The sequence below is a fragment of the Tympanuchus pallidicinctus genome, unplaced genomic scaffold, assembly GCF_026119805.1.
Source record: "Tympanuchus pallidicinctus isolate F22 unplaced genomic scaffold, pur_lepc_1.0 scaffold17, whole genome shotgun sequence".
NCBI lineage: Eukaryota > Metazoa > Chordata > Aves > Galliformes > Phasianidae > Tympanuchus > Tympanuchus pallidicinctus.
In genome coordinates, this window is record NW_026294690.1 from 2,672,414 (window position 1) to 2,689,859 (window position 17,446).

Genomic DNA, 17,446 nt, shown 5'->3' on the forward strand with positions numbered 1-17,446 from the left:
TGCAGCCCGAGCTGCTCCCCTGGAAGCTCTGCACTGCGAATTGGAGGGGGGCATTCGGGGAGCATCACCCAGGGTTTGGCGCTTAGGTGCCGGGCGTGGGCAGCGGGGCTGCAGTCGGGGCTGGGACCCCCGTGCTCTGCGGTGGCGGCTGGGGGCGCGGGGGCCGAGCCGCTCTCCGGAAGGTGTCTCGCTGCGTCCGCGGTGCCGCCCGCCCTGCCCGTGTCCCGACCGCTGCCCCGCGGGGTGCCGCTGCCCGGGGCCGGGCCGGGGCGGGGGCCGGGGGCGGAGCGGCTCCGCCGGGCTGGAGCTGGCGGAGTGTCAGAGGCGGCGGCGGGAGGCGGGCGGCAGCAGCATCTCCGAAGAAGCAGCGGCATCGGCACCGGCTCCCGGCGCAGCCCCGCCGGGCCCAGGTAAGGGCTGCGGATCCCGCGTCTCCGCCGTACTCGTTGCCGTGGTCTCCGGCCGCCCGAGCGGCTGTGCCCGGAGAACGGGGCTCGGCCGCTCCGGGAGCCGTCGGGTCCGCGGCACCGCTGTCAGTGGCGGGAGTGGCGGGCCGGAGGGAGAACAGCGGAGGCGGGGGGCCGGCACCGTGCCGGGGGCCGCGGGTTCACCGGGAGCTTCGCCGCGAGCCCCAGAGAAGACGCCGAGGCCACCGGCCCGTCCGGCTGCGGCTCCGGGTGCGCGGCGCCGGGGCGCGGAGGTGACAGCGCGGCAGATGCGGGGACAGCCCCCGCCTGCCCTTCGCTCGCTGTTCCGGGGACTGCCGGTCCCTGGGGTGCTTCAGGCCGGCTGGGTGCACGGCTGACCCCGCATCCTCCCCGAGCGCACGGGTGATGCGGCGGGGCAGGGGCACCCTGACGTTCTGCCGGCCGCTCTTCTTTGCGTCCTCCCCTTCTGCTCCCGCCGGCTGGACCAGTGGCTGCAATGTACGGATCGACCTAAAGAGAGGAGGTTTTGGAGGCGCTTCCAGGTGTCACCCTGCTCCCGGCGTTGTGCACACGTGTGTGTGGCCACACGGCATGCGTGCGCTGCAACGTGCCGCTTTGTGCACACGTGTGGACCTGTGCAGGGCATGGCCCGTTACCTGCATGCTGCAGGCATGAGCACACACGGTACCCCTGCATGGGTGTGCCTGCAGAGTGCATGGCCTTGGTGTGCTTGCCCATGCACCTTGCACGGGTGCGCACCTGCATGCACGGTGCTGAGCCCAGGGCAGGGTCCTGGCTGCAAAGCTTCGTGATCACAGCTGGCCGTGCATCCCCTCCTGAAAGCAGGGCAGCAACCAGGGTCCTCCCTGCGTTTCTGCAGGTGTCAGGGTGCTCTGGGGAGCACGGGACCAACTGTGTGATGTAAACATCCCTGATTGCTGATGCTTTCAGGTAGAGGGAGGCTGCAAGCAGATGGGAGCTGGCAGAGCCTTCCCAATGCACCGTGGCCACTGGGACAGCTGTGGCTCTGCCCAGTCGGGTGCTTCGCACCCCAGATATTCTCCAGTTATTCCCAGGGCCAGTCTCCCCCGAGCACCGTGTCAGCCCAGTGAGCGGCTCCAGGGATGGCTGCAGCCATCTTTGCCTCCCTAATGGAGCTGATGATTTCGGGAGCGCCCTTTGGGAGAGCTGAAGATGCCCTTCCTCTGATGGGTCCCACCTGGAGCACCCCGTGAGCTGCGGCCACCTGGGGCTGGGGCTGTCAGGCTGAGGGGGTCCCCTCCTTTCACAGCCCCTGAAGCCCTGGCCCTGTGGGATTCCAGAAGCTGACTTTAAATGGGAAACAAATCCCTCTCATGGTGTGGGAAAAGATAACTCATTTCTGAGGGGACCTCATTTACTGCCAAAAAAAGGCCTGTCTGTTGCAAAAGCCTTTGATTCCCCAGCTCCTCCGTGGTTTGTGCAGAGGAAGCCAGCAAACCTGGCTCTTACTTCTACTGAAATCTCTGAATTTAGTGTACGAGGAAGGAAGGGGCGGTGGTGAGAGAACAGCCTCTAGAGCACTGCGGGATGGAGCTGGCACCCAGTGGGGAACGGGCTCAGGGGCTGGACAGGGTGGGAGCATGGCTGTGCCCCTTGCGTTGGGATGGAGCAGCTGGCTCTGGCCGAGCAGGTGGCACTGGGGTCAGGGGGCTCTGATCTGGTATCGAGTCTGCCTCAGTCCCTGCTCTGGGTGATGTCCCAGCCCCTGGGTGACATCCCTGGCTCTTTTCCCAGTGCTTAACCAACCCAAAAAGCTATCCACCACTAAGCTGCATTGCCTGGAACTGCTGCAGCACTGACTGCCTGCCTCTCCGCACGTGCCAGCTCATCCCGGGGAGCTGGGCAGCCAGGGTGGCCCTGCGTGTCTGTCCACATCTGTGTCACTTGCTACATCCTGCAGATCCTGGGTTGCTGCTGGAGCTGTCACATGTGCTCAGCTCTTGCTGAGGGTATCCTTCCTGGGGGGGACACGGGCTGGTGGGGCACAAAACACCTGCATGCTGCCCTGGCTCAGCCACCTTGAGCATCTCCTCACAGCTCTCAGATGGACAGCCCCAGCTCATCCCATGACCTGCCGACCCAGTACCTCTTCCCTTTGCTTTTCCAGGTGCTGAAGGCTCCAGTAGGGCGGCAGACCCCCTGCCACCACCACGCTGCTCCGTCCTCGATGCCGGGGCCCTGGCTGCCCTCACCTTAACGGGCAGTGCTGGGTGACATGGGGCGTGCGGATCCCCAGCCAGCACCAGCACACCCCATGGCGGTCCCCATTGCTGCCTGGCTCTGGCTGATGCACCTGGCCTCCTGCCTGGCTGCTGGGCACGGCTCCAGCCACAGCAAGAAGGAGATCAGCACTGAAGGGGACCTGGTCATCGGGGGGCTCTTCCCCATCCATGAGAAAGGAGTGGGGAGCGAAGACTGTGGCAAAATCAATGAGCACCGGGGCATCCAGCGCCTCGAGGCCATGCTCTTTGCACTGGATGAGATCAACAAGGACCCAAGCATCCTGCCGGGGGTGAGACTGGGTGCCCACATCCTGGACACCTGCTCCAAGGACACCTATGCTCTTGAGCAGTCGCTCGACTTCGTCCGCGCATCCCTGACCAGAGTGGACGGCTCCGAGCACATCTGCCCCGATGGCTCCTATGCTGTCCATGATGACGTGCCCACAGCCATCACTGGTGTCATCGGGGGTTCCTACAGCGATGTTTCCATCCAGGTACCCCTTGCAAGATAAGAGCCTGGGCTGTGGGCAGAAGTGGCAGAGGGCATTTACTGGCTGTAGGGCTGCCAAACCTCAGCCCTCACCGGGGGGGAACCTCCTGGAGGTGGGGAGCACGGAGCCCATCCTCTTCCTCGGCCCTACTTCTTTGCCAGGCTGTGTGTCAGGGAGCTCAGCATCTGCTAAAGGAAAGTAACCAGTCGAGGCTGCTTGGGGCTAGATGGGTGCATGCCAGCTGCCAGCCCTATGCCGTGGGATACTGTCCCATCCCCAGCATCAGCAGGGGGCATTAGCCCCTCAGATGGAGCCATTTGTTTGCTGCTGTGGCCCCACTGGCCACAAACAGAGGGGTCAGCACCCACGCAAGGTGGCCATCCCTCCGTGGGGATGGTGCTTTATTCACTCTGGGTTCCACAGTCACCCGGAATACCCAGGACAATGTCAATGTGCAGATCCACATCCTTGGTGCAGTTTCCAGCCCGGCGCTGCACGTACTCCCGCCAGCAGGTCTGGATGGTGCGGGCGGCCTCCTGGCAGCGTTTGTACTCCGTCCGCATCACCCACGCCCGGACCTGAGCCTGCAGCAGGACAATGGCTCGCTCCAGCTTGATGTACTCTGCCAGCACCCACAGGCGCTGCTGCTCCCTCCGCTGGCTGCCCACCCGTCGCCACCAGCCCTGGATGCGCTGTGCGCTGCTGGCCGCCACCAGCAGTGCCCTCCGCACCAGCTGTCCTCTCCACCACGCCTGGATGGCCATGGCCGCGGCCGTGTCGGGCTCCATCTGTGGGGACAGAGCACGGGTGGCCTCAGTGGGCTGGGAGAGGATTTAGGGACTGGCTATTCCCAGGGAGCTCACCTGCGTTTCCATGGGTCCCAGGTGCGTGGTTGGGTACAGAATGTCCACGGGGGGCAGCGACACCTCCTGATGTCAGAATGGCCTTGAAAACCCCACATGGGACAGGAGGAACGTGGTCCCGGGCCGCCCAGTGCGACAGAGTCACCAGACGGTGACAGCCCCACATCCCCCAATGTCCCCACGGCATCACTGCCCTCTGGGACTTCTGTGCCATTAGGGTGATTTGCAGCTAAAAACATTTGTCCACGTTAATTAAGCTGCATCTCCTGCATAGGAAGCAGAGCTGCGTGCGGCCTGCGAGAGCCGTGTTTTCTAACAGCCTCATTAGCAGGGCTCTCTCCTTTTTGAAGATAACGAGGGGAAAGAGCAGCCACAGCAGTCAATTGCAGTGCCTGGCCCACGGGGCTCAGTGGGACAGTGCTCACTGCGTCCCCCCAGCCCTGCGGGCACCAGTTTTGTCCTCGCGGATGAGCATCGCTCCGTTTGCCTGCGGTGGAGTATCGGTGTTTGCCATGAATCTATTTACTCCCAACCTTAATCTCAGAGGGGGGAGTATAAAATATTAATAAAAATAATAATGAAAAAAAAAAAAGAAAGGAGTGGAGGCTGCAAGGAGTAGGAACACACTGGGATTGCAGAGTGAGAAACCTCTGTGAATACATGACCCCAAGGCCCTGTGCCAGGCATCAAGGGCTGGATGTGGCCAGGTTTTCCAGTGCTACAGCCCTTGGTGGTCATGGACATACAGGGACCTCCCCATCACCTCTTCCATCCTGCCCTCAGAAGGATGCCCAGGGAACATCATTACACCCCGGCTCTGGGACAACCACAGTTCCAACACAGGACTGAGGGCTTGGACGACCTGTGTCCATCAGATTGCAGGGCACTGGGTTCCCCCAGCCTCCAGACGGGGGTTGCCCGTTAGTCAGCCACCCACCGTGCCTAGGAGTGGATGCTCTCAGGGGATGCCTCTCATGGGGTCATGTCTGGCTGTGCTCACCTCTCCCCCCCATGCAGGTCGCCAACCTGCTGCGGCTCTTCCAGATCCCGCAGATCAGCTACGCCTCCACCAGTGCCAAACTCAGCGACAAGTCTCGCTATGACTACTTCGCCCGCACCGTCCCGCCTGACTTCTACCAAGCCAAAGCCATGTCGGAGATCCTCCGCTTTTTCAACTGGACCTACGTCTCCACGGTGGCCTCAGAGGGCGACTACGGCGAGACGGGCATTGAAGCTTTTGAGCAAGAAGCCCGCATGCGCAACATCTGCATCGCCACCTCGGAGAAGGTGGGACGCTCCATGAACAAGAAGACCTACGACGGCGCGGTGCGGGCGCTGCTGCAGAAGCCCAATGCCAAGGTGGTCGTGCTCTTCACACGCAGTGAGGACGCCCGGGAGCTGCTGGCAGCCGCCCACAGAGCCAATGTCTCCTTCATATGGGTGGCCAGCGATGGGTGGGGAGCCCTGGAGAGCGTGGTGGCGGGGAGCGAGGCGGTGGCAGAGGGAGCCATCACCATCGAGCTGGCAGCGTACCCCATCCAGGAGTTCGCCGCATACTTCCTCAACCTCCATCCCTACAATAACAGCCGAAATCCCTGGTTTCGGGAGTTTTGGGAGCAAAAGTTCAAGTGCAGCCTTCACATGCAGGACTGCAGCCGGCACTCCCTAAAGACGGGAAAGTTTGAGCCAGAGTCCAAGATCACCTTTGTGGTCAATGCGGTCTACGCCATGGCTCACTCGCTTCACAACATGCACCGGGCGCTGTGCCCCAACACCACCAAGCTCTGCGACTCCATGAAGCCTGTCAATGGCAAGAGGTTCTACAAGGACTTCATGCTCAATGTTAATTTTGATGGTGAGTCCAGAGGTGGAGATGGGGCTTGGCTGCACAGCCGAATGGGTGGAGGGGCAGGGAGGATCAAGGAGGTCACACTCTCACTCTAATGTTCCACCTCCTCCTTGAGGTTTCGGTCTCTACTTGGAGACTTCAGACACTTGCTCTGTGATTGATTAAGTCACCTCTCAGGGACTAAGCTGGAGGGAGAGCCTCAATCAGGAGCCCACAGCTCTGGGGTCAGTCAGAACCGTCATCCCCTCTGGGCTGAGCCCTATGTACCATTCAGAGCCATGGAGGTTTGGGGGGCAGTGATACTGCACGGCTATGCAGACCCCCCTGCTTTGCCCTGCAGCATGGCTAGAGGCTGCCAACCACGGTGAGAGCATTATGCACCACTACTCTCACAATCCCAAATAATAATGCTGCATTCTAGGCATGAGGGGCAAGGGGACAGGTTGGAAATAGCCTCTTGGCCATGGTGGGCTGTGTCTCCTCGGTGCATCCCTGTGGGAGCGAGTGTGATCCCACACCATGGGCCAGCTGTCCAGGCAGTGACCATCTCCATTTCTCATCTCTCCAGCTCCATTCAGGCCAGCAGACACTGAGAGCGTTGTTCGATTTGACCGCTACGGTGACGGGATTGGGCGCTACAATATCTTCAACTATCACCGCATGGATGGGCGGTACCGGTACCAGAAGGTGGGCTACTGGGCCGAGGGGCTCATCCTCAACACCAGCCTCATCCCCTGGGCAGAGGTGTCCATCCCAGTGTCCCAGTGCAGTGATCCATGCAAGAAGAACGAGATCAAAAGCATGCAACCAGGAGACATCTGCTGCTGGATCTGCATCCCCTGCCAGCCCTACGAGTTCCTGCTGGATGAGTTCACCTGCATGGACTGTGGTTTGGGTTACTGGCCCAATGAGACCCTGAATGGCTGCTACGAGTTGCCCCAGGAGTACATCCGTTGGAAAGATGTCTGGGCCATCGGTCCCGTCACCATCTCTTGCTTGGGATTTATCTCCACTCTCTTTGTTTTTGGTGTCTTCATGAAGAACAATGACACTCCCATTGTGAAGGCCTCTGGACGGGAGCTCTGTTACATTCTCTTGACCGGGGTCCTCATGTGCTACAGCATGACCTTCATCTTCATTGCAAAGCCTTCCACCGAGGTGTGCACGCTCCGGCGCCTGGGGCTGGGCACATCTTTTGCTGTCTGCTATTCGGCCCTCTTGACCAAGACAAATCGCATCGCCAGGATCTTCAGCGGGGTGAAGGAGGGGGTCCAGCGCCCTCGCTTCATCAGCCCCACATCACAGGTGGTCATCTGCATGGCCCTCATCTCCTGCCAGCTGATCATCGTCATCATCTGGCTCCTGGTGGAGACCCCTGGTACAGGCAAGGAGACCGAGCCTGACAAGAGGTACATTGTCACCCTCAAGTGCAACAACCGTGACTCCAACATGCTCATTTCGCTCACCTACAACGTCCTCTTGATTGTCCTGTGCACGGTCTACGCCTTCAAGACACGGAAATGCCCTGAAAACTTCAATGAGGCCAAGTTCATTGGCTTCACCATGTACACGACCTGCATCATCTGGCTGGCCTTCCTGCCCATCTTTTATGTGACCTCCAGCGACTACCGAGTAAGAGCCTGAGTTCTGGGGATACTCATGGGGCCCAACCAGAGCAGCCCGCATGACCGGGGCAGCACAGGTCTGGGAGGGTCTGGGGAAGGGCTGATGAGGGCCCCATCCACGCTCTTGCCTGGGTGTGTGATGCTACCACACCCGTGACGCTCACCCCTCTGCCTCCAGGTGCAGACCACCACCATGTGCATCTCAGTGAGCCTCAGCGGCACGGTGGTCCTCGGCTGCCTCTTCACTCCCAAGCTCCACATCATCCTCTTCCAGCCACAGAAGAATGTGGCCAGCCACCGCGTGGGCACGGCGCGCTTCAGCATGGCGGCCGCTGGCTCCAGCCAGTCCCACGGTGAGTGCGGCTGGGCTGGGGAGGGACAGGGGGACAGCTGGGAGGGGGACCTGCGGAGCAGGAGGTAGGGGTGCTGCAGCACCCAAGGGATCGGCTGCTGTATCCCAAGTCCTCCACCCCAGAGCTGCTCCTGGGGGTCCGTCACTGCACTGGGATACCCCAGGTGGGGGCTGCTGCTGGATCCCCCCTCTCATAATTGGTGCCTTTCCCCACCAGGCTCGGCCTCACAGTACGTGCCCACAGTGTGCAATGGCCGCGAGGCGGTAGACTCCACGATGTCGTCCTTGTGAAGGCTGGGGGGAGGCCATGCCCCAGCCCATCCCTTCACAGGGAGCAGCAGCCCCAGCGTAGGGGCTGGAGGAGCAGGAAGGTGGCCCCCAGCCCAGCCTCAGCATCACAGCACTCATCCCTCGTGCCCATCAGTGGTGCGCAGCCCCATTCCCAGCTCCCTTGCACTGAGCTGCACTGTCCATCACGCTTTGCTAGCCCTGAGCCATGGCCCACCATACCCCTCCTCCACGCAGAGCACGCTGCCCTCACTCACCCCACTTTCTCTCCAATGTCACAACCCCCTCGGATGAGCCAGGAACCACACCAGCCTCCCCAGCACACCCAGACCCCCACACCTGTACCGGTGGCACTTTCTCTTTTCCTCTTCATTTTTACTCCTGGGTTTGCAGGCTCCCAGCCACGGCCCTGTCCCTGAGGAGCTCTGCATGCTCCCATCCCATGGTGGCAGAGGGACAGGGGCCTCCCCAGACACCTGCTCCATGCCTTGGGGCACTGCAGAACCCAGCAGCACCTGGAGAGGGCCTCAGAGGACTGTTGAGTGATGGGGCCCCAGGGGGCTGAGCCCTTTTTAAGAGTAGATTTTTTCTGTGCCCAAGATTCCTTTTTTTTTTTTTTTTTTTTTGTAATTTATGTAAATAAAGTGTTCTTTTGTTGGTTGTGGTTTTTTTCTTTTTTCCTTTTCTTTTTTTAAATGCGTTCTGCCTTTCCCCAGGGCTGGCTGAGCCTCAGAAGGACCCCATGTGTGCCCAGGACAAAGGTGGGGGCCTGGCTGCACTTCTGTGTGCTTTCCTAGCCTCATGATGTCACTGTGCCTGATGCCGTGCGCTGCTCCTTGGTGAGCTGGATGCAGCCAGTATGGGCCCTGCAAGAACTGACAATGAGCAGTAGCTGTGAGCACACTGCAGGGTCCTGTGCAGGATGCAAAACCCCAGGCACAAAAGGCACACAGGTGGCCCCCGGGTACTTACAACCTCCTGGGATGGGATTTGCCTCCCATCTTCCTTCCTGCATCAAAGGTTTGTGACAACATGGGAATATGGCCAAGCACCACTGGTGACAGCGTGTGGCTCTGCGTGGCACCGGTCCTGTCAACATAGCAAGTATCTGTGGCCTGAGGGGGTGGTGATGCAGAGAACCCCGGGGAGACTCTCCTGCCTCAAAAAGTGCAACTGAGCCATGCATAAAGCCCAGAGCGATGCACCCTGCCCAGCTCCTGGCTAATCAATCACAGCATGGTTGTGTCCTAAGGGACCTCCCAGCCCCCAGCCCCACTCCTGCCATGGTCTGACTGTCCCCCAGCTCGGGCTGCCCAGGGCCCCTCCATGTCCTGGGGCACTTCCAAGGTTGGCACCCACAGCTCTGCCAGCACCTCACAGCCCTCTGAGTGAAGAATTTAGCCCTAGCATCTCACCCAAATCTCCCCTTTCAGTTTAAAATCGTTACCCTTTGTCCTATCAGACCTTGTAAAAAGTCGCTCACCCCGACGTTCCAGGTGCAGAACCCTCCTCCTCCTCTCTGGGCACGAGCCGCAGGGTCCCCCAGCCCCGCCGGAGCGCAGCGGTGCGCGGTGCGCCGCCGAGCCGCCGGAGGGCGCCGGGTTCCGTCCCGCGGGGTCAGCGCCGCCCGAACCGCCACCACCTGGTCCGCACCGTCGTGCTCTCGTGCCTCCCAACGAGCTCTGCGGTCATATATTCAGCGACCCCGGCTGCTCCCTGTGTGCAGCATGGAGGGCCGGGCACAGGGGAAGCTCAGTCTCGTGGCTCACCGATGAACCTCACGGCCTCCCGCCGCAGGGGCTCCTGCGGGCTCTGTAGGTAGAGCAGGCTCTGGCCCAGGTAGTCCTGTGCTGCGCTCTTCCTCCTCTCCACCAGCTGGAGAGAAAAGGGCACGGAGTCAGCGCGGAGCAGAACTGAGCCCGTCCTGGGCTGTGGGAATGCGCGTACCAGGCACTCGCCGATCTGCCAGAACTGCGCCACCTCTGCCAGGCGCTGCAGCCGCCTCCAGCGCAGGAACCGCGTGGCACCAAGGAAGGCTTTCTGGGAGGCCTGCCAAACGGCTGAGATGCCACTGCAGTCCGAGCAGAGGCAGAGCCCGCGATCCTCGCAGCCCCTCCGCAGGGGGGATGCGGCTGCAGGGCTGACGCTGCCGTGGGCTGCAGCACCCCTGTGTTTGGGGGGCACCGCAGGGGCGGCGCCGCCCTCCCCCAGATGAACACACTTCCCACCTTGGCCACGCTCTCTTCCTCGTCGTGCAGGTGCAGATACAGCGGGACCAGGCTCCTGTACACCTCCTTCCGCATCTTCCTCTTCTCTCTGCCCTCCACAAAGCTCAGCGTGTCGAGGAAGAGGTGCATGGAGAGCTGGCGCACCGTGCCGGACTCCTGCGAGGAGGAAGGAAGGAAGGATGTAAATGTCAGCTCCAAGTCTACTGTGAGCAGGGCCAGCACCGCCAGCGTGGGGACACTGGGGTCACGGCCACATCCCTAGCAAGCTGGGCTCCCTGCTCCCCTTACGTCCTCAAAAAGCGCTGGGAGATTGGCGGCCAGCTCCAGAGCCACGAGGCTGAGCTTCCCCCTCTCCAGGAGCCGCAGCAGGGTGCTGAGCACTGGCAGGGCCACGGCGCGGGCGCCGCTGTCTGCATCCTGCAGCTGCTCCATGATGCACGGCAGCAGGCCGAGCATTTTCCTCGCCTGCGGGAAAAACAGCCCAACAGAGACCATTGCTGGGGCAGAACGGCTCCAGCTGCAGCCTCCCTACTGGCTTGTCATCGTGGCACGGTGCCGGCAGGCAGGGCCGTCCCACACAGCCCCGGGGCAGCAGGCAGCTGATGGGCAGAGCTGCTCCTGCTCACCGCGTCCGGCCTCTTGCTGAGCTCCAGGATGCTCCTGAGCACCAGCTGCTGCGTGCCCACGCTCTGGCTCTGCAGACAGGTGTTGAAGAGGCTCACGACGCGGTGCAGCTCTTCACTGGGGTCCACGCCCTCCAGCATCTGCAACACACGCGGCTCTTAGTGCTGAGTCCTACCACCAGCTCGGGGCAAGGACAGCAGGGCACGGCCAGGCCTGGCCCCGAGGGAGGCAGCAGGGTTGCTGTGGAGGTCCCGCAGCCCCACGTTCACTGCTTCTGCAGCTGCTGCTCACCTCAACGAGGAAGACCATGGCCACCATCTCCCAGGAGCACAGCTTGGTGCTAAGCAGCTCAACCAGCTGATGGAAGATGGGGTCACGCAGAGCACCAGGCAGTTCCCTCATCACCCTGGCAGGGATGAGAAGGCACCATCAGCCCTGAGCCGGGCGGGCACAGCTCTCCTGGCCGTGCTCTGCTGCCACAGTGCCCCAGGGGCCACAGGCTGTGTGCTGTGGCAGCACTTTGTCTGAGAGCTGGGGACTCCCCATGACACCACAAGGAAGGGCTCTCACCTGGCCACCACCTGCACGCCCTGGAGGTGGGTGACAGTGCTGAGAAGCGCGTCCCAGCCCCCCTGCTCCTGGATGGCCTCCATCTGCCTCTGGAGGCCCACGCTGCAGAGCAGCACCTTCAAGGCCTGCACCGCGGACCTGCAGGTGGAGAAGGGTGCGAGTCGCATCGGGAGCCCCAGCACCGGGTCCTGGGTGCAGCGGGGGGACAGGGATGCGGCACCTGATGGGAGTGAGCTGGTGCTGCCGGTGCTCCTCCCAGAAGATTTCCACCTCCTGCAGTGTCAGCTCCGTGGTGAAGGACACTTGCAGGAGGAGGGCCAGGAAGAGCTGGGGGAAAATAGCCTCGGCCTCCTTCATGACAAGAGGCAGCTGGAGTATCTCAGGGATGGTCCTCGCTGCCTGCTGAAAGCACCCGGACGCTGTCTTTGTCCCATCCCCCAGGTTTCCAGCCCACCTCAAGAGGTGTGGGAATGGAGGGACAAATGGAGAGGGACACCCCCAGAGCACCAGGCAGGTCTAGGAGTGTGTTCCAGTGCCCCAGGGCAGAAACCAGGCTTGGGAGTGGACAGGGAAGGGGAGAAGGGGCTCAGCTGAGCTGGGTGAGTGAGGAACTCACGGCCAGGGCGAGGACACGCGGCCTGTCCCCAGTGGATGCAGACATGTGTCGCAGAGAATGGTTTGTGAGCACTTGGAGCAGCTCCTGCAGCACCTTCTCCACAGCTGAGGGCTCCGAGAGCATTTCCCTCCACATGGTGACGGTGACACTGCGGGTCCCCAGGGCTGTCAGTTTGGCTGCCCCCACCTGGCTGACGGCCGTGGGGCGGGGAGGGGAGAGGAGCCCCGAGGGCCGTGGGCCCCGGACCTGGTGCGGGTGGGGGAGCAGCCCAGCAGGCTGCTAACCATCTCCCTCGGGTGTTTGCCGGCCAGCACGAGCAGGGCTCTGCCCAGGCTTTCGAGAGCCGGCTCAGCTTCGATGGAAGGCAGGCTGCCGTAGATCGTCTTCACAATCTTTCGCACCTGGAGGGGGACACGTGAGAATGGAAAGGACCGGAGCAGGGCTCTGCCGCTGTCCCCTCTGCTGCCTGCTGGCCAAACGCGCCAGGGATTGGGGCAGAGCCCCGAGGGCGGGAGCTGTGGCAGCCGCAGGTTCCCACCTGCCCTGGAGGGAAGCGAGCCTCTGCTGCGAGCACATCCACCATGTGGGCAGCCAGCTCGGTGCTGTGCAGGCTCGGCGCTGTCATGCTCTCAATGGCTGTGAGGAAGATGCTCACCCTTTCAGGGTACTGAAGGTATTTCAGGAATATCTGTGGGAGAAAGGGGAGGAGGGACGACTCATCCCCTGCAGGGCTGCTTGGCTGTGCGGGCGCCTCAGGAGAGCTGGGAGCAGGGGCTGGGCTGGGTGATGCCTGGGGTACAGAGTGTGAGGGCCCCGCGGGCACCAGGGCTGCTCGGGGACAGTGCCTGCGCTCTTCCTGTCACTGCAGGCCTGGGTTCTCCTGTGGGCTCAGGGTTTGCTCTTCTTACCCTGAAGATTTTGCTGGCATTGTTCTCTTGGGAAACCTGTTCGTAGAACAGTGTTTGCCAGCGTTCCCGGAGCTGTGGCTTCTTGGGATCCTTCTTCCACAGCCACATTCCTGGAGAGAAGCGGACACAATGTCAGTGAGGGGCCTGGGCACCTGAGGGCTGGGCCAGGGCCAACCTGGGCACCTGGCCCAACACAACTCCTCTCACTTTGGGAGGCGATGAAAATGAAAAGTTGACGGACAGCCTTCATTGCCTCATCTCTGGTCCCCTCATCAGTGGAGGTGCAGCACAGGATCAGCTGCCCGGCCAGCTTCCCCAGCACAGGGAAGCGTTGGTTCTCTGTGCAGTGATGCCGGAGCACCACAGCTCCCATGAAGCAGGAGCACACCTGGGGAGAGAGGCAGCAGAGATGCACAGCTGAGCAGAGCAGCAGGGCCCAGCCCAGCTCTGTGCAAGCCTGGAGACAGGTGGGCTCCAGCTGGCTAGACGGGATGGGGTGCTGGAGCTGCGTGCTCCCTACCTTGGGCAAGGAGCAGGTGTTGCTGAAGGCGAGCAGCCTGCCAATGCACGCCACGGCCCTCTCCTCCACGGCCGCCAGCTGGCACGTGGTGAAGGGCAGCAGGAGCTGTGGAGAGAAAAGCTGCGGTGTGCCCACAGCACGGGGCGCTCGTCCTTCTTCTCGCTCCCCAGCTGCAGTGGGGGTGGGTGTTTCATCCCTGTCCTGCTGCGGCCCCGCCGCCTTCCCGCCGATCCCCACCCACCCCTCTGACCCCACAAGGGCCGGTCCTGGGCCGGCACCCCTTGCCCGCAGCTGGCCCTGGGGAGATCTCGCGTGGATCCCCCTTTACGGCTTGAACCGTCGCCGCGAATCCCAGCCTTGCCGCAGCCAGACCTCCAAGATGTTCTGCAGCTCCATGAGGACAGAGGTGCCTGCGCTGCCCACCAGCCCCTGCAGCAGGCGGTGCAGGGCTTCCATGGTCTGCAAGGAGGACGGCGGTCAGGGCGGCCGTCCCTGCTGCGTCCTGCTGGCAGCGGAGCGGCATCCCGGCGGTGGTGCCCAGGACGCGTCCCCAGGGCCCAGCCCGTGCGCACCTCCGTGTAGAGCGCAGCGCCCAGGTCCTTCGCGTCCTCGTGGCGAGGGAGGCGCAGGACGCTGCTGAGGCAGGCACGCAGGAGGCCGCTCTTCCGCTCCTCCGGAAGCGGCCACGCGCTGCTGTAAGGGGAGAGAGGGCAAAGGCGCGATGCTCCGCTCGGCACCCTGCGCCCCGCTGCCTGCCCCGCTCAGGGCCCCCGGCCGGGACCGGTGCCACCACGTTGGCCGGCGCTGGGCTGGGCGGTACCTCATGGCGGCGACGGCGCTCATGGCCAGCTGCCGCAGCTCCGTGTCCAGGCGCTCGGCGGGCTCCTCCTGCAGCAGCGCCTGAGGGCACGGTGGGACGGGAAGGGACGGGACGGGACGGCGCGCCCTGCTTGGCAGACGGAGCCCCGGCACCCCATCCCAGCACCCCTCCCAGCTCCTGGGGCTCCCCAGCGACCCCGCGGTGGGAAGGGCTGTGCCCACCGGCCCTGCGGTGCTCCCCTTACCTCAATGCACTGCGCCACCTCCAGAGGGCAGACGCACAGCCGGTAATGGGCACCGCAGTCCTCTGCTTCGCAGACAGCACGGACGGAGGTCAGAAAGCTCAGCTTCTGTGACTCTGTCTGAGACAGGGAGAGGAGTTACAGGTGCTGGCATCAGGGCACCAGCTGGGCACGGCCGAGCAGGGGCAGCCAGGGAAGCACAGAGTGCCCACTACCTGGGGTCTGCGTGTGCAGCAGGCACGGATACAGCTCAGGGGATCCTCCTCCTGTGGTGACATGTCCGAGGCAGAAGGACGCTCACCTGGGCCAAAGGACACCTGCACCTCACACACCTCATCAGAACCACACTGGAGCCTGGAGACCTGCGATACCATAAGCTTCTCTGGCCAGGCCTCTTGGGGGCAGCTGGGGCGTCTCCGTTCCATCCTGCCAAGAGGAGATGGGCAGATGTGGCTCCTGCCCTGTGGCAGGGCAGAGATGTCACCGAGTACCAGCACCACCTCTCTGACCCCCTCCCCCTCTGCTCAGCACCTCTCCTTTTACCATTGGATGGCCCCACAGCCCAGTGGGGTCCTGGTGTGGGCCTGAACACATTTCTGCCTGCACTGGCAGTGCTCCCTATCCTGACTGCTCCCATTCCCACCACCAACCCCTGACCGGAGGCAGCTGCAGCAGCAGCACCCCTGGATGTTGCCTGGCCCTTCCTTCTCACACAGCAACACCCAGAATGGCACAGTCAGAGCTGCTCCTGGCATTGCAATACAAACCAGCTCCGTTCCGTCTGCTGTGTCTGTTGGGCCAGAGCCCCAGTTCCAAGCCCCATCAGCGCTGACCCAGCTGCTCCCAGCATTGTGACTGGTGTTATGTGGCAAGTTGCCTGGACTTTGTGCTTTAAGTTCTCACTGTGCTATTCTCAGATAGCAATAAACTCAATTAATCTTCCCCAAGCTGAGTATATTTTGCCCATGGTGGTGATTGTCGAGTGACCTTTCCATCCTTATCTCAGCCCTTCTCCCATCAGAAGAATGAGTTGGCAATTTTCCTACCCTTTCAACCAGAAATAAGGAGTCTACCAGGAAACAGCACCCAAGAAGGACACAGAAGTTTCACAGGAGGGAAACACAGAATTCTTCTGTTCAAGGTGGTGATCCCTCTGCTCTGTGTATCCCAAGCCACGATCACTGTGCTTAGCCAATTCCCCCAGCCTGGAGAGTCCTGCTCTGCTTTTCTGAGAGCAACACTGCACAGACTGGGCTGTGTGCCTGTTGGTGGCAACAATACACAATGGGGCTCTCCTGCACACCAGGAAAAGCTGTGTTTTGTACTTCAGGGCAGCCCCAAATGGGGAGTACTACGAGCTGGTGAATGAGCTCTTGCCAGGCTTAAAAATCACCCCATGCAGACACCAGCCCAGGACCTCCAGCCTCACCTGACTAGAGACTTCTTCACCTTCTCCATTACTTCCAGTGCTTGGGACCGCAGGACTTTCAGAAATATTTGAGCAGCTGGAGGAAGGGGCAGTTCAGAGGACCCTTTCCACAGGAGAGACGACAGGGTCTTGGATCCCAGTCATCTTGCAATACTCAAGGATGGTCTCCTTGGACACATCTCACCCTTGAGGACACAGCTTTGGTGAAGCCAACTGGCACTCTAAGGGGGAACCGGGTTCTACGGGGATACCGGAGAGACAGGGATCTCGAAGCGGCACCTGGTGGAAGTGGCGGATGGAGGCCGCTTCCTGAGAGAACCGGGATTCAGAAGCAGCGACTCGGCGGACTTGAGTTTACCGAGAGCCAGCGCAGCGGGAGCGGCATTACTGCCCACAAGCCGGGCTGCAGCCAGAGCCGCGGGGCTCTCAGGACCCGAGCGCGTCCGTTTGGAGCGGACCTGATTGAGAACCGCTGCCGCGCAGCCCTCCACAGCGCCGTGCAGACGAGCGGCGCGGGTCGGACCTGATTGAAGCCCGCGATTGACTCGGCCGCGCCCGGTTCCGCCCCATCGAAAAGGAGGCGGGGCGGCAGCCGGGCCGTCAGGGCGAGAGCGGCTGCGGGAGGGGTGAGATGAGGCTGGGGCGGCTCTGGTGAGCGAAGGGCTCCTCTTGGTGTCCGAGTCTCAAGCGTCCGTTTGAAGTCCAAAGCCTTCTTTCTGAGGCTGCTGGCGCCTTGTCTTTACGGCCCGAAGCTCTGTTTGAGGGTCCGTACCCACAGCTGTACAGCCCAAATCTTATTCACTAGAGTTTGCATCTTTAATTTAATGTCAGAAGCCTGATTCCGGCGGGTTTAAAGCTTTATTTCAAAAATCATAACCTTTTTTTTTTCTTCTGTTTGTTGAAAAACACTTTTTTTTTTTTTTTTTTTTTTTCCTTTTGAGGTGAGACTTCTTTAAGCTGAATTTCTCCTTTTTACAGCCCCAAACTACCTTTTAAGCACCCGTTTGGAGTGTTCTAAGCCTTATTCCTGGAGCCCAAAACCTGAATGCTATTCTCTATTCACATGAATGCCAAAATAGTAATTTTTATGGTTGAGATCTACAGCTTTAGACACAGATCTGTGTTTGTTATTACTACTCAAAATCTGAGGGACCAAAGAATCATTTTTGGATGTCTGCCACCCTAATTTTGGAGACTAAACCGGAATCCAGAAGCAGTGAATAACTGAAATTGGGTTTACCGAGAACCGGGGAACCAGAACCGGTGTTAGAAGCGGCAGGGCTCCCAGGACCGGAGCGCGTCCGTTTGGAGCGGACCTGATTGAGAACCG

The 17,446-nt window shown here is 61.4% G+C and overlaps 3 protein-coding genes across 4 annotated transcripts; 1 reads left to right on the plus strand and 2 right to left on the minus strand.

Moving 5' to 3' along the window:
* Positions 1-300: 300 nt before the first annotated feature.
* Positions 301-8,211, plus strand: GRM2 (glutamate metabotropic receptor 2). The gene is made up of 6 exons (XM_052678801.1): positions 301-410; positions 2,578-3,186; positions 5,064-5,901; positions 6,464-7,527; positions 7,699-7,873; positions 8,090-8,211. The coding sequence occupies exons 2-6, from the start codon at positions 2,686-2,688 to the stop codon at positions 8,161-8,163; spliced, it is 2,652 nt and encodes an 883-aa protein (XP_052534761.1). The 5' UTR covers positions 301-410; positions 2,578-2,685; the 3' UTR covers positions 8,164-8,211.
* On the minus strand, positions 3,553-9,760 carry IQCF6 (IQ motif containing F6). 2 transcript variants are annotated; one of them, XM_052678804.1, is made up of 2 exons: positions 7,685-9,760; positions 3,553-3,971 (listed from the first exon to the last, which is right to left on the minus strand). In XM_052678804.1, the coding sequence occupies exon 2, from the start codon at positions 3,969-3,971 to the stop codon at positions 3,585-3,587; it is 387 nt and encodes a 128-aa protein (XP_052534764.1). In that variant the 5' UTR covers positions 7,685-9,760; the 3' UTR covers positions 3,553-3,584. The 2 variants fall into 2 exon arrangements, with proteins under 2 accessions (XP_052534764.1, XP_052534762.1); XM_052678802.1 differs by lacking the exon at positions 7,685-9,760 and adding an exon at positions 4,047-5,117.
* A 6-nt stretch (positions 9,761-9,766) lies between these two features.
* Positions 9,767-16,110, minus strand: LOC128078639 (maestro heat-like repeat-containing protein family member 6). Its single transcript, XM_052679026.1, has 20 exons — positions 15,455-16,110; positions 14,903-15,113; positions 14,691-14,807; positions 14,447-14,526; positions 14,199-14,364; positions 13,999-14,085; positions 13,627-13,731; positions 13,314-13,494; positions 13,107-13,216; positions 12,737-12,886; positions 12,445-12,599; positions 12,199-12,346; positions 11,803-11,984; positions 11,583-11,720; positions 11,304-11,418; positions 11,015-11,152; positions 10,677-10,853; positions 10,389-10,544; positions 10,108-10,209; positions 9,767-10,035 (listed from the first exon to the last, which is right to left on the minus strand). Exons 1-20 carry the CDS (start codon positions 15,535-15,537, stop codon positions 9,913-9,915), a joined length of 2,724 nt encoding a protein of 907 aa, XP_052534986.1. The 5' UTR covers positions 15,538-16,110; the 3' UTR covers positions 9,767-9,912.
* Between the last annotated feature and the right edge of the window lie 1,336 nt (positions 16,111-17,446).

Excerpts from the sequence above, each read along its gene's own strand:
- GRM2 (XM_052678801.1), top strand. The coding sequence starts at position 2,686 with ATGGGGCGTGCGGATCCCCAGCCAGCACCAGCACACCCCATGGCGGTC. Across the intron at positions 5,902-6,463 it reads GCTCAATGTTAATTTTGATG|CTCCATTCAGGCCAGCAGAC; the intron begins GTGAGTCCAGAG and ends TCATCTCTCCAG. Across the intron at positions 7,874-8,089 it reads TGGCTCCAGCCAGTCCCACG|GCTCGGCCTCACAGTACGTG; the intron begins GTGAGTGCGGCT and ends TTTCCCCACCAG.
- LOC128078639 (XM_052679026.1), bottom strand. The coding sequence starts at position 15,537 with ATGCTGGGAGCAGCTGGGTCAGCGCTGATGGGGCTTGGAACTGGGGCT. Across the intron at positions 14,365-14,446 it reads AGCGCCGTCGCCGCCATGAG|GGTGCCGAGCGGAGCATCGC; the intron begins GTACCGCCCAGC and ends AGCGGGGCGCAG. Across the intron at positions 12,887-13,106 it reads ATGCCAGCAAAATCTTCAGG|ATATTCCTGAAATACCTTCA; the intron begins GTAAGAAGAGCA and ends TTTCTCCCACAG.